The following is a 15,203-nucleotide window of genomic DNA, read 5'->3' as shown; positions in this document are numbered from 1 at the left end:
AGTGAATTCAAGATTTCACTAGTGATAAGCTATTAATTTCTCCCACTGGGGAGAAAGGTGAGGTATAAATAAATAAATAAATAAATTTTGTTTCTTTCTAGCCAACTACACCAAATAAGCCTTTAATGAGCAAAAGACTTATTAAATAATCTCTGGAACGCACTAATTTTGTTTTATCTGATAAAGGAAGCTTTGACTCTCTTAAACTTATACCCTGGAAATCTTGTTATCATTCAGCTGCTACTAGATTTAAATCCTGCTCTTCTACTGCAAAACAACATGACTACTCACCTAAAACTAATTTTGTTTTGTAACTGGCAGATCAATAAACATTCTAGAGACTTACCTTAATTTCACAGGATAAGGTTCTATCACTTTCATTTTAATTAGAGTGTATTCTTGAGGTCCAACACCCTGGAGCCAATGCAAACAATAATGAGTACTCCACTTCCCTATCTGATGCTCATGAGCGATGTCAGAATATGAACAAACATTCTCAAGTACACCACATTTCACTCACTAGACTAGAGAGCATACAACTACAAGCTCTGCATTATCCCTGCCTGTTCAACTAATGAATTGACATATTTATTACAAGGCAATTAAACAAGGGTATGAGGGAGAAATCTAATGATGCAGTGATCAGTCACACAAGAACAATGGCCAGGATCCAAAGAGCTTGCCAAAAGGCTTGTAAACTTAACCAAATTTTGTAACCTTTTTCTCTGAACAGCTGGCTCCTGATTCCATATCACAAAATACTTTCTAAACTCCCCTCTCTTCAAAAGCAATTTGTCATGCATCAGAAAGTACATAAGAGAAGAAAGGCAGGGGGAGTCCATGACAACTCTCTGTAAGAAAAACCCCCACCACAACCAAGTTTAATGGCCCTGGGAATTTGTGGAACCAGTAGTACGGTTCTTTAGATGCTGATTTGATATACATTTTACCAATTCCTTCCAGGTTTCCATGTAGGGATTGATGAAAATTAAGTATACAAATATAACTTTCAATGCATTAGTAGATGTTATGCTGTCCCATAGTTTCAAAGGTAGTATGATATATTTGAGTGTTGATTACAAAAATTATTCATTACCTCCCCGGTTTGTCTGTCATGATCCATGCATGGCTGTCCATCTTTTGGTGAATAAATAGTGTATCTAGGACACAAATTAATTTAGTATTGAGTACGAAACACAAAACAAAAACACACAATCTCAACATCTTCCACTCCCTTTAGGGCCTTATATAGAATAGTATCAATAAGAAAGTTGCTGCTTATAATAATAAGGAACTGTTCCTGATTTCCTATTCTACTTTTATGACTCACAGAAAATTCTCAAGTTACTATTCATGGTGCTCCTAATCAGATTGAATAGAATTTTGGATCTAAGGGGCTAAGAACAGAATAAGAACATGGAACCAATCTCTTTCCCTTTCATCTGCAGCACCCTGAGGGCTGTGAGATTCTGGAATAGGGGTGTGTAATTCGGGTTTCTGATTCAGGGTAAATACCCAAATCGGACCCAATTCGCAAAGATTCGGGATTTCCAAATCGGGCCCAGCATGCTGGCCCCGATTCGGAAATCCCGAAGCTTCCTGAAGTGATTTGCATCGCGTTGGGAAGCTTCAGTTCAAGGGGTTTAAATCTCCCCTTTCCATGCCACTTTAAACCCCGGCTTCAACTGACAGACAGGGACTTCCCTGCCTGCCAGCTGAAGCAAACCGCAGGGTTTAAACTACCACCTGCCACTTATTTCACCTGATGGGAGGGGGGGAGGGAACCCCCTTCTCCCCCTCCCATTGAGTGAAATAAGCAGCCGGATGGGAAGTTTGTTGGTGTGCTCCAAATCTTTATGAAGCACACCAGAGCTTGCCGCTTCTGAAGTCGCTTATTTTCGACTCTTCTTCCAGCTTTGGGGGCACACCCATTCTGGAACACGGAACTGCAACAAGAAAAAGGAACAGGCAGAAATCCCACACACACTTGCACATGAGCCCTTGCCTCATTTGAATAGGAATTTGCCAGGATGGGGGGGGGGGCGGCGGGGGAGACAGGGATTGTTTCCATTTTCCTTTCAAGCTGCATGCCAGTGCCTTTTCAGGAGTCTCTCAACTATCAGAAGTAATTTCTTCAAAGGGGAGGGAGAGAGGTAGTATGGGGGAAACAAGGGAAAGATCCATTACATTACTTGTTCTTAGGCTTCCTGTTCCCCTGGTGGGGGCAGGGGATCTTCTGCTCCTACTCTCTGCCCCCCACCACAACTCACCTGGCCAGTAGGGGGAGAGATGGGGGAAGAGGCCTCCTGGGCATGGTCCTGTAACAGTGCAATAGAGTGACATTGTTGTGCCACCCTGAGAGCACTCCCGAGCTTCACAGTGGGCCAATTTGGCCTAGTGCAAAGCCCACGCACGCTCCCAGGCCTGCTTGATGATGTCACTTCCCAGAAGTGACATCATTGCACAGGCCCAAGTGTGCGTATGAGAAAGTAAGGTGAGTGCCAGTTCCCTCTCCCTTCCTGTCAAGAGCACAAGAGGACCTGGCAGTCCTACTTGTTCTGCTCATAGCTTAGTGGATCCAACCCAGCATACTTATGTAGCAAATGTTTATGATTTAACACAGAGCTGCATAAAAGGGAGGCTCCATTTGCCATTTCAGAAATCACAAAGAAACAGCACATGCTTTCAGTACAAGGTTATTCATATACCATTAGAAGTTCTAAATGATTATTTGCCATTTTAATACATCTCTTGACTATTAATTCATTTAACAAAGAAAGTTAAGAATCCTCATTTCATAACTAGGGCATCTCACTAAAAATAAAATCCATAAGCCCAAAGAAACATTAAAATTGGATGTGCATCCATACAGAGGATACAAGATGCAATAAAATAATTAACTCCCAGAACATATTAATAGAGTAGCACAATAAGCTACCCATGACAGAACTTTTATCTTTTAAACTTAATAACAGACTAGGTATACAAAGAAATTATACTCACCGTTTGCCAAATTTAATTTTATTTCTTTCCCTCAGAGTTAGAAATTGCCATCGTACAAAAGAATCATAATAGGGGTTAACATCAGTGGTGATGAAGGAGCGTCTCCAATCTGCCTGAAAATATTGAAAAAGGATGTCTCTAGCATTCCAAAAGCGGAGTCTTACTTTGTTCATAAGCCAGGGTCAACCAAAAGAGTACCAAATTCCAGTTGGTTAGTACTAGCCCCCTTGCATGAGCCTGTTTGACTCACTCATATTTGCTGTCTGTTATTCTAATTAAAAAAGTATTCTTGCGAAACCAAAATATTTGCTGTAACTATGTATATATATTAAAAAGTTACGCAAGTTTAATGCATAACTATATGCAGCCCAATATTTTATTTAAAGATGTCTAGAGAATAATGTAGGGAGGAAAGGCAGCATGGTAAAGCCTGATCTCATCAGATCTTGAAAGCTAAGTAGGGTTGGTACTTGGATGGAGGACCACCAAGGAAGAGACCACAGAGGAAGGCAAAGGCAAACCACATCTGCTTCTCATGTCTTGGAAGCCCCTAGCTGGGGTCATCATAAACCAGTTGTGACTTGATGGCACATACATATGTATAGAATAATGTAAACTTGCATTGTGCAGGAAGGGGGATCTGGCTGTCAGTTTAAAACCAACAGTTCTTTAAAATAGTAATTTGAGAAATAGCATATACCTTCAGTCCCATGTTCTTTAAATCCTGAATAGCCAGAGGTGGGAAGTAATCAAGCCAGTGTTCAGCCTCTGAAAAATTTATTATTTCTTCATCAGAGAGGCCCAAAGACTTCATGATTCCCCACTGGTATTTTGAAGATCCGGTCTTAGCAGCAGCCTTACTCTTTAATGAAAATAAGAAAGCAAGATGAATATGCAAGAGATTACTTAAAAGAAGCTTGAGAGAAGTAGCTGAAGAAAATGCAGCTTGAAGAAACATTTTCACATTTAAAGAGGAGATATGCCCTGACCTGGATAGCCTAGGCTAACCCAATATCATCAGAACTTGGAAGCTAAGTAGAGTTGGCACTGGTTAGCACTTGTATGGGGACCATCAAGGAAGACCAGGGTCACTATGCACACGCAGGCAATGGCAAACCACCTGTGTTCAGTTTCAGTGGGAGCCAGTTTGTTGTAGTGATTAAGAACGTGGGACTCTAATCTGGAGAACCAGGTTTGATTCCCCAGTCCTCCACTTGAAGCCAGTTGGGTGACCTTGGGTCAGTCACAGCTTCTAGGAGCTCTCTCAGCCCTATTCATCTTACAGGGCGTTTGTTGTTGTGGGGATAATAATAGCAAACTTTGTAAACTGCTCTAAGTGGGTGTTAAGTTGTCCTGAAGGGCAGTATATAAATCGAATGTTGTTGTTGTTGTTATAGCTTATTATGGTCCTAAGACCAGCATACAGATTAATCAGAAAGAAAATAAAGTTTAAAATAAGAGATTGATTTTAACAACTTTTGAGATGCAAATCCCATAGTTTAAGAACCTCTGTTCATCTCTTGCCTTGAAACTCCCAGCAGGGGCATCATAAGTAGACATGGGCACGAACCAAAAAAAATTACCAAACCAGAGGATCATGGTTCTGTGCAGACCACGATCCCGAATTCCTGAACAGCAACGAACATCTCCCGTTCCCGAACCGAACCATGGATCGTGGAGGCCACAGCAGAGGGGTGCCCCGCTGTTCCCAGCAATACAGGAACGGTGGATGATGCTGGCGGCCGCCGGGCCTGGCAGGCACGGGGAGGAGGCAGGGGGTCTTGCCGCTCGCTGGCGGCACCCCCCATGAGCCGCTCGCTGGCGGCACCCACTTCCCCCTCCCTCCCCTGCATGTCTTCTCCCAACTTGTAACTGCTTTGCTGCTCCACGGTTGGAAGGAAGCCCTGCTGATCAAGGAAAGCTGGGCTTCCATTCAGGTTTCCAGGGCGACAGAAGGAGGGCAAACAGAGCTCAGGCATTCCCCTGGCTCCGTTGCCAGGGGAATAGATTGCTGGCGCCTGAGTGTCTGGCTTCCCGAACCAAGCCGGAACGCCCCAAACCGGGCCCCTCCTGACCGCTGGTTCATTGGTGGTGGCAGATCACGATCAGCCGGGTCACAATCGCGCAATCACCATTTTCATGGGGTTTTGACGTTCGTAATGCGGTTCGTGCCCATCTCTAATCATAAGTCGACTACAGTTTGATGGCATTTCACACACACACAAACAGACAAAAGTACACAGCTCTACTTTAACATTACAAGTAATCTTCAATATCAATATAAAACATGCACACTTTAAATGATACCTTTTTGCCTTTAGCTTTGTCTTTGATTATCACTTCATCCCCCTTGGGTTCCTCCTCCTCCTCCTCTTCATCAGGGAATTCTGGTGGACAGCCATACAGCTCCATTTCTCTTTTCAGCTTATCTGCACAAGCCTATGGGAAAATCCACAATGGCACTGTAGCTATGGTTAGGGCACTCATTTGTACATCCAAGAGTTAGAATCCATTGCTTCATTATTTCCAGACTTGACAGTTTCTCGCCTTGCATTTCCAACTGTTAACAACAAATTGCAAGTCGCTGGTCTCATGCTGGTTCCCTAATAGGCTATGTTTATTCACTGACAACTTGCAAATTCTCAAATATATGCCCTCTTAGTTTTAGCTTTCAAAAGAGATACTGAAAAAGGTACTGACTAGCAACCACAGAGATAAAAAAAGCTGTTAATCCATTATTGCTATCAGTCTCTACTACATAACCATGACAACTGCACATCAAGTTCCTACATTTTTTCACAGCTACTAAAAGTGAACGATGGCAGCTCTTTCATATACAAGCACCTCTGTGCAATTTAAGATCAGATGCAAAAGTCCCAATCCTGGAACAAAACTACTCAGAGCCAATGATACTTTGGGCTTGCTTCTTGAACAGCACCTCTTCCAGTAAACCACTCTCCAAAAAGTATGCAATATGACTTGAGGGTGTGCTGTTAAATGAAAAAGTAAAAAATCCCAATAAGAATGCCCAAAAATTTGAGTTCTTTGGATCCTAGCATGCAGCTTTAGGCAAGCAAATTACTGCATATTATTTATTTAGAAAATGTATGTGCTGCCTCTCTAAAAACCTGATTCTGGTGGCTCATAAAGTACAAACAATGCAATAAAAGCATAAAAAATAAGAATTACCAATCTTAAAACTAGCCAGGCACAAATGAAAGTCACTGGTATCCCACAGTGCACAAATTAACATGGCAGAGAATCAACGCACACTGCCAAGATAAAGCAGAAAGTCCTAAACTTTTCACTACAACACAGACTTTGCACTATACAGTTATTCTCTCCAAGACTAAAATAAGTTCCAGGAGAAGCTGTTCTTCTTCTTAATGAATGTATATTTCTTTAGCACAGAAGCTGAATGGTATTTTTATGGGGGAGGGGGAGAGCTGGTTTTACCTTGATGGGCATACCAGTGCAGTGCAGTCCAAAAGGGAACAGGCATCTTTTTCCTTTTAATCTCTGATAGCCAACAGCAAACTGCAGGAAGCAAAAACAATTACAAGCATTAAGCAATAACATATAGTACACATCAAAAAAGTATGCAGGGGGAGAAGGCAAGTATGACCAAATGAGTTAAAACCATTTAGTATTAAAAGGTTATGGCTCATTTAAGATTTAATCCTGCCCTTTATGATTAATCATTGATGATACCAGAGATATGTTTACAAAGAAGCCAGAAGAAACAAAAACAATTAATTCTACATCTTTACAGCATAACAAGATTAAATACATTCTGAAGTTCACAGCTACTCTACCTATTAACTCTATTTCAAAGGCTCTGGGACGGAAACAGTAAGTTCACACAAAAACCAGTTGCTTCACTGGGAGAAAACAGATAAAGCTAATATATGCTGAAGTCTCCCACTACTAAACAAGATATGTGCAAATGGAAACATATTTCTATTCTTCTGAAAGGTACATAAGAGAATCTTTAGATGAAAGAACTGCTGAGGACACCTCTCTATTTGCCCTTCTACCTGAACTGTGAGACAAGAAGGTAACAGAAACACAGGAGCCAATCAGAGCAGTTCTTTAAATCAGCCTATAAGAGCTGTGTACTGGAAAAATTAAGATATAACAAGGGGAACTTGCTAGGGAGAACAAAAAGCCCAAATGTTTGGCCCAAACTTTTTGATCTAATCTTCAATCACCACACAACTGCTATTTGAACAGAAATGAACAGGGTACATTCATTACTATATCTCACACAATATTATTCCAAAAGAACAGTGATAGGCACATGTTGGCTTATGGACTGAATTTCAAGATTTTCTCTCTCTCTCTCTGTACAATCTTCGTTAAGTTGGCACTAGAGATAAATTTGTTACCTCACACTTCGATAAAGAAAACGTGTGTCCCAAGTGGAGCCGGCCATTCATATAAGGGTATGGAAAGGTGACAAAATACTTGCCATTGCTGAGTGGAGAACACAAAATATTAAACACATATCAGTAGGCTTGAAACAACTAAACCAGAAGACAACTGAAGTTGTAATCCTAAATATACTTAACTGGACGAAGTACACAAGGCTGTTTTCTGAAAAGAACATGTAGTTAATCTATGATGTTGCTACTATTACTTAAACAGGATTTATCTTGATGATCATCTAAAATCTTCAAGTACATACTTCATTACAGTTCCACAGCCAATTATGCAAATGTTTTATTATTATTACAATGGCCATACTCACATCATATAGTTCATGGTCAAAATAGAAATAGAAGTTATCTCCAAATGGTGGTTATAGAAAAGATATCTTCATTTCTTCTGTTCCTAACTGTTTTTTCCCCTCTAATATGCTAAAAAGGAATGCTGGTCTTCCCTCTTCTGTAATTTTTTCCATTTGAAGGACAATTAGAAGTTTGGAACCTGCCTTACTTATGGAATCCCAACACAGTGAGCAAAGCGTACGTTTTAGAAATGCAAAGTAAAATTCTATCAGTGGGTTGGTTCCAGTACTTCAAACTGCACACTTACATGTCCAATAAAGTGAGAAATCACCAAACGAGTACCTCTTTGACATCTTTAATACTATGAAGCCAAAAGGATTACTAAAAATGTTCTATTTGGGGCTGATTTGATTATATGATCAAGGTAAGTTTGATCTTTGCAAACACCAGAAAATGTTGCGGGGAGAACAGATTATAAATTCAATTAAATAATAATAATAATGTTATTGAAACATGCCATTTCTGAAACAGAATGGAAGATTGTATTTGTTACAGGCCAATTAAGGTGATCTGCGCTAATATGAAAGAATTTTTTTAAAAAGTAGTCTACTCTTGTAAACTAATTAGTCTACTTATTTTACACCTCAAAGGCTGAATAAATGCTTTAATATTATTTCCCATAAATGTTGAATTGTGGTCCGAGGCCCACAGCTTCACTGGCTGCCAGTTTTTATCTGAGCTCAATTCAAGGTACTGGCTGTGACCTTAAAAGCCCTTCACAAATCTAAAGGACAGTGTCTACTAATATATCCCTGTGTGCTAGTTACAATCTTCAGACTACCAGCCTCCAGTTACTTCCACACAGAAGGTGGCCCACCTGGTATTGATGAAAGTCTGCACTTTTCAGTGACTGCTGAAAAAAAATTAGGGGGTGCTGGAAGACTTTTTTCAACAGAGTTTTTTTAAAGAGTGCAAATTGGAGGTATTTAATTGGGGGGGGTGACTTGGGTTCTATTGTTTTTGATGTTTTTAATTATGGATTGTAAGCCACCTTGAGCTGTGGGAAAAGATGGTCTATATTATAAATAAATCACCCATCAAATTGTGAAACTGCACAGAACCCTTAGCTTCAGTTCTATCAGGCGGCACTAGGTCCTCTGGATATTACTGTGTAAGGACAGCATCATGAAAATGATGATAAATGTCACATTTATAGCAAATTTGTTCAAGGATGACCGTTTCAGTTAACCTGACATCATAGTTGTTCTAATGCACAGTACCAGAAATTATCAGGTTCATGCCTTTCAGCATGTATTTTCCAGATTAGGAAATATCTTAAATACCATGACTAATAAATCTTCATAGCAACTTTTAGAGAGAGGTTTCAGGTGCATAACCAAGGGGGTGCAATCCAGAATACAACTTCCCTGATCCTGGATTTGGCTTATCCCTTGATCCTTCTAGTCTGATGTTCCACTAGGCTCTTATATTCGACTTGACCCTGGCTTGTTCGACCCCATAATTTGCTCTTCAAGTTATTCAGATCACCTATTATCCACTCTTATGTTATTCCTTCTAGTGGGGCTTTGACTCTTTTTTGGAAGCACCAGGTTCTACTAGACATCATATATCAAGGAAGCCTATACTTGGTTTCCACAATATAGACAGGCTTCTATCCTACAAAGTTAATTGCACCCAAGTATATAAACAGCATACATGTTGCCTATCCTACTATGCAGAGAATTAAATCCCAAGTTTCTGCTGCAAACAAGCCTCATCAAAAACTCAACTGACTTTTTCTATTGACTTTAATGATTGTTAGCTCACAACCTTAAATACAGTTGTTATACAGCTAAATTATCCAGAACTGCATGGTCTTGAACACTTCCCTATTGGTTTCCTACTAGCTCCATACATTCCTACCTCTTCTGGCTTGCAGCATCTGCTGCGTTAACCTCAAACGCTCGCTCATCATCCCATTTCTGCTGGATTTCCTTTTCAATCTTCTTCAAAAAGTCTACTTTAGCTGTCCCCTTCCGTTCCTTAAAAAGTATAAGAGAATAAAGAAACATCTCACATTACAATAACCGGATAAAGCATCATTTAGTGTAAAACCTTCAAAATACATAATTTCTCTACACAAGATGTTACATTTATTTACTATTCTTTAATCCAGCCTCTCCTCCAAGGAGCTCAGGGCGGTGTACACTGGTCTCCCCTCTGCTATTTCACTTTCAAAATAAACCTGAGAGACAGGGGAATCTTAAAGAGAGCGAGTGGCTGGCTCAACGTCAGCCACTGACTTTTTGACAAAGTGAGGACTTGAACCCCAATCTGACAGAACCTAGTTGGACACTCTAACCACTGAATCACACTGGCTCAGGACCATTAATGTCTTCTCCATAACAAAATATTTCCTTTGTACTATGGTTATTATTTACTTCATACACAATCAACCTTTTGAGAAAGGCAGACTTTATCTGAAGCTACATTTCTGGCTGCAAAACTGAAAACAATGCAATAAAACTGTACAATACATAAAACAAACATCAGTATAAAATAATGCTATAATACAATAGCAAATACAATACAAGAAAAGAGTCCTGCAACCTATCGTTTTTCTACTAGGTTTGGCGTTTATAGTAAACAAAATGAACATCTTCAAGAAACAGTCCTTATATTCCAGCAAGTTCAGATCCTGATTATTTTGTAGGAAATATGCAAGAGGCCAAGATCAACTAGTAAGATCATTTTATTTTATTTTTTTAGAAAACATCTATAACTCTTCTCCAGAGACCTACTTGAGGCAGCTCAAAAGATAAAAAATACAATAAAAGTATATGATAACTCACATATTATTTGTTGCCAGACACATCTTTTATAAAATCAACTAAAGCAATCTTGTTTTTTTGACTACAAGTAGTAACTATAGCCTGTGTTCTTTAAACAAAGAAGCTTATTTTCCCAGGCTCTGGGTCAATATACTGGATTCTATGTCAGAAGCCACAGTCTATGACACATGGAATCAAGATCATTCAAATATCCACAGGCCCTGAAACATGATGCATTCTGAGAACAGGCAAGTAAATATGTATGACTGCGTAAAATATTAAACATGACAGAAGGCATATGGAACAAATTTTCAAAGCATATTTAATAAGTTATACAAACGTTTAAACTACAAAGCAATTTCAACTGCTGCCACCCTTAACCTTACAGCAATTTCTCTCTAGAAAGAGCTTTTGATTTCTTAGTCATACCACTTTGCTTCTTAAATAAAAGATGGGGCTCTATTGGATACTCCAATCACATTTTCTTCTGCAGCAAATCCAAATAGGAGAAAAAGAGTTAGATCAATGAAAATTTGCCTGTAAGCATGGTAATTACTCTGAGCAACAATTCAGTGCAGGCACAATTAAAGCAACTGCCAAGCTCAGGCTTTTACAGAATAATCACATTAATCACCCACTTAGCCTTCCCAAAACCAGGCCAAGCTGCAGAATTATACTCCTAGAAAGTTGAAATGGGAATACTGAATTTTTAATTTCCAGAAAGAAAATTCCCAAGATTAGATTCTAAATGAAAACACCAAAGCCTGAGCTCAAAAACTACTCTAGCAAAACTGATCATTTACCTAGCATTTACATCTGCCAGTATTTGTATGAAAGGAGGGCCTACCTGTGATAAGGACCTGTACAGAATGTTCATCCATGTCAGTGAGGACTGAGCCACTAAGTTTCAGGGGTTGGTTCCACACTCCAGTGTCCCTTAGCACAGCAAACAAATGAATGGAAAGAAACCATTCACTTGTGCAGAACAAGGTAAAATTGTGCATTCTGGGGCACCATTAAGAAGGAGACTTAACAGGGTCTTGTGGAAAATGTATTATATTAAGGTTCTACAGTTCCAAGGCTGGTCATTTTACCTGTAGTTATGTCCAATACAGACACATTTCAGATATTTAAAAGGCTTTGTCTGGGGTATAAATATCACTTAAGTAATGCTGACACAAAACACTAATGGCCCCATAGAAACAGTAGAAATCAAAGGACATTAAAGGTGTGAACACTTCTGCTTGATGTTACAGAAAGATATATAATATAATATGGTTGCTATGCTTTTAATTACAAACCACTACATCATCACAAAAGCAGCAGGATCTGAAGAAGGGAGCTTTGGCTTTCAAAAGCTCCACTCTCAAAAGCTCAAATCTTGTTGATCTCTAAGGCGCCACTGGACTCAAATCCTGCTTGTTCTGCTGCAGACCAACATGGCTACCTGCCTGAAACTATTACAAAAGCAATCTGCAACATAAACACTGATTACACTGTTTAACCTAAACTCACTTTAATCTGTCACACTATTATATTAGTCAACTGAACAGTCTCAGTGCTTTCCTCAGATGTTCTGCAAGCCTAACAGCCATCTTACCATTCCTTGGGATGTGTAAAGCATGATCATTTATAGACTGGCCTGTCATTTTACTGGCTAATGAGGCAGACTCAATAAAATACATTCACCAGAAACACATTAGACTATGTTTGAAGGAATTAGCAGTAGGTAGCACAAAGAATGAAATGCATTTCAAACATGTTGCTTAGCTCACTATTTGGAAAAGCAAGAAACTTTTAAGTAGAAGAGATCAAAGCAGGAGTCTTCAAGAAAGGTGAGAACTGCCTTCAGTGTGTAATATATAACACTCACAAAAATATATGGGGAAAAATTCTCCATTTTCCGGGACAAAAACATGGTTCTACACAGAAAGGGAGGCAACTTTTAAAGGGAGTTCTTTGGCCACTCTTGCACTGTACAGTGCCTCAAAAATGAAGTTATGTTAATCTTCAAAAAAGTAAGAGCAATCTGTAAACTGAAGGATTAGCTTTTCCTGTCAAAAAAGTGTGAGACTACTAGCCCTCCTCAAGCAAAGGGGTCTGATGGTGCTATTATACAAGGGCTTAATAAAAGCTTAACGTTTGAACAATCTCCAAATACATCAGTTCTAACACAAGCTGTACATCACCACTTTACACAAGCCTCTGACAAGAAGTCATCTATGAAGAGACATACACATCATGTTATAAGAGATGTTACAGAGGCTAACTTCACTATAAATAATACCATCTTGAACAAGGACCATATAATGACCTCCTATGCCCTGAAAAGCTGCACAGGAAAAATTTCAAAAAGTGCAAATTTTCTAGCGCTATATGACAAGTTATATTTGTCATGGCTCTGTCATCTACACAAGAAAAGCTATATCATGTCCTTTGTGTTTGAGCACCCAGGCTTCATGCTGAACCATGAGAAATAGGGTCCCTCTCATCCAGATCCAATATTTCTTCATATACCACCCTAGCCCTCCCAACCATTAAATCTATGACTCATTCTCAAGGGAAAACTGGCTATCTAAAGTTCTGTTACTGTGGAAATTGCTTTGGCTACATAGTTATACAGGTTCATTGTATATTTCTCTAACTTGCGGAAGCTTTAGAGTATACAATGAAATTTTGTTTTAAGATGCGTTTCCATAAATTCCATCTATGTATGCACATGTATAATTTCTGAAACATTCTCACAGATTTATGCTTCTGTACACATTTATGCACTTTTCACATTTTGTGTCTTTTTTACCAAGTTTTTAAATTCTGCTATCTAATGGTGGTTTATTTTCTCTTGGAAAACCCCTAGAGGCAGTATAACTGAATCAAACATTTTTTTTATTCCCACTGTTCTTTAATTTTTGTGCTCCATCCTTGGTATGGCCCCCTTCGCCCATATTTCACAAAACGCCTGTGTTACAAAACTGTGTTCTTTCCAAGGCACCTCAAAGCTCTCTTTTTGTCCCCAGGAACAGCTCCTCTGCAAACAAAGGCAAAGGAGAAGAATGTAGGTCCCTTTTAATAAGCACCCAAATGAGGGGATTTCACCAGATGCAGCTTCTTGAGTTGCTACTTGCACCTTGCAGAGCTAGTGTGGCGGATCAGTTGAGTGTCACCAGCGAGGGAGGGGTCCTCTTTTCTATCTGAGAAGGGGAAAGAGCAACAGCTGCGTCACCGCCACCTTATCGCCCTCCTGGCTAGGGGGAAGGATGCCGCGGACACTTCTCCGGGCCGCCTCATCGCCTGTCCAGCTTCTTCGGCAACTGTCAGCTGCTTCCACCCTCCCACCTCGTCCCGCCCCGCCGGCTCTCCCAGTTTGTTGGCAGGGGGTGCTGTGCGCCCTCTCCCCCCCCCCCCCCAAAAAAACCAGCTGAGCTTTTTCTCTCTCCGCCCGGTTCTGTGGATTTGCGGATACGCGTTTTGGGGCCTCGCTGAGAATTAAATGTAAAGATGAGGCACTGTGAGGAACTTCGGGACAGCGATTCGCTCTTGGTACCCCCTGCCTCACGGGGCTGTAAGACAGGAAGAGTCTCGTCTATGCCGCCCCGAGCACCCGAGAAGGAGGGACAGAACGCGGCAGAAGAGCCGCCGTACCAGAGCCCCGTCCTCCTGTCAGCCTTGTGACCAAGAAAGGCCCCCTTCTCTACTGGACTCGCTCTCGAAACGAGGCGGGCTCTTCTTCGAGGGATGAAATCCCACGCGAGCAAGAGGCGGCCCGGCTTCTACTGCACAGGGGGTGCCGAGGCGTCGCGCCTCCCTGACGGAGCTGGCGGCCTTCCGGGGCCCGACCCCCAACTCCCCTCGCCTCAGTCCACCCAAAACCAGGGAACTGTGCGCTCGTCGCCGCCTGTATTCACCGTCATCGCGCCTTGCCGCTGCAACAGCTGGTCTCAACAGCTTCGCCTCCACGCCGCTGCTTCTCCCACAATGCAACGAGAACAAACCAGCATCCGGTTTCCTTCGCAAAAGGTATTGGGATATAGAGTCCACCGGTGACAAGCCCCCCCCCCCGACGTGCTACTGAACTACAGTTCCCGGGAAGCACCGCGTTACTCGAGGCTTCGTAAAACTTCTACAGGCCTGGAGTTGGAGACTACGATTCCCATAATGCTTAAAACCGAATCTTAGTGTGGTGTGGAAGCTGGGCGTCTCGTCTTGGATAAACAGAATATTGCATCTGCTTCTTTGCTACAAAGAATTGCCGGCTTCGGGATACCATTTGCTAGGCAGATCTTTGCTTTCGAGGACCTGCTTTGGCTATGCAGTATAGGATCTCTGCCCGGGTTTCCCATAAGACTTTCACTAACAGCAATGACAATTTCTAGTGCATATTTTAAGCCAAGAGGACAGGAGTCATTTCAATACCACTTTAATTATACCGTTTCAGTACTATGTGACCATTTCCAAAAATCTTGCTTGGCACAGGCAGTTAGTATTTTGTTCTGAGGAGATAAGATGTAATATGCAATCAAGCATATTAGTGTAGTGGTTAGCTGTTGGACTAGGATCTGGGAAACCTAGCTTCGAAACCTGCCCCCTCCTGGGTCTGCCCTGAAAGTTTGAATTACATCCTTTGGTTATTCACTCTCAG

At 40.9% G+C, this 15,203-nt stretch overlaps 1 protein-coding gene across 1 annotated transcript in view; it reads right to left on the bottom strand.

Annotated features, from left to right (window-relative positions):
* Positions 1–14,538, bottom strand: part of LARS1 (leucyl-tRNA synthetase 1) — a 71,321-nt gene extending 56,783 nt beyond the window's left edge. Inside the window, exons 1-9 of the mRNA XM_054976056.1 lie at positions 14,470–14,538; positions 9,657–9,775; positions 7,392–7,479; positions 6,460–6,540; positions 5,311–5,442; positions 3,704–3,865; positions 3,004–3,116; positions 1,097–1,160; positions 347–414 (exon numbers count right to left, since the gene is read on the bottom strand). Of these exons, the coding sequence (XP_054832031.1) occupies positions 347–414; positions 1,097–1,160; positions 3,004–3,116; positions 3,704–3,865; positions 5,311–5,442; positions 6,460–6,540; positions 7,392–7,479; positions 9,657–9,775; positions 14,470–14,475 (833 nt within the window). The 5' untranslated portion in view covers positions 14,476–14,538. The remainder of the gene's footprint in view (positions 1–346; positions 415–1,096; positions 1,161–3,003; positions 3,117–3,703; positions 3,866–5,310; positions 5,443–6,459; positions 6,541–7,391; positions 7,480–9,656; positions 9,776–14,469) is intronic.
* Positions 14,539–15,203: the final 665 nt, after the last annotated feature.

The sequence above is a fragment of the Eublepharis macularius genome, chromosome 4 (genome assembly GCF_028583425.1).
Source record: "Eublepharis macularius isolate TG4126 chromosome 4, MPM_Emac_v1.0, whole genome shotgun sequence".
NCBI classification, from domain to species: Eukaryota; Metazoa; Chordata; class Lepidosauria; order Squamata; family Eublepharidae; genus Eublepharis; species Eublepharis macularius.
Note: the sequence above shows the minus strand (reverse complement) of the source record. Positions and strands in the feature narration are given on the sequence as shown.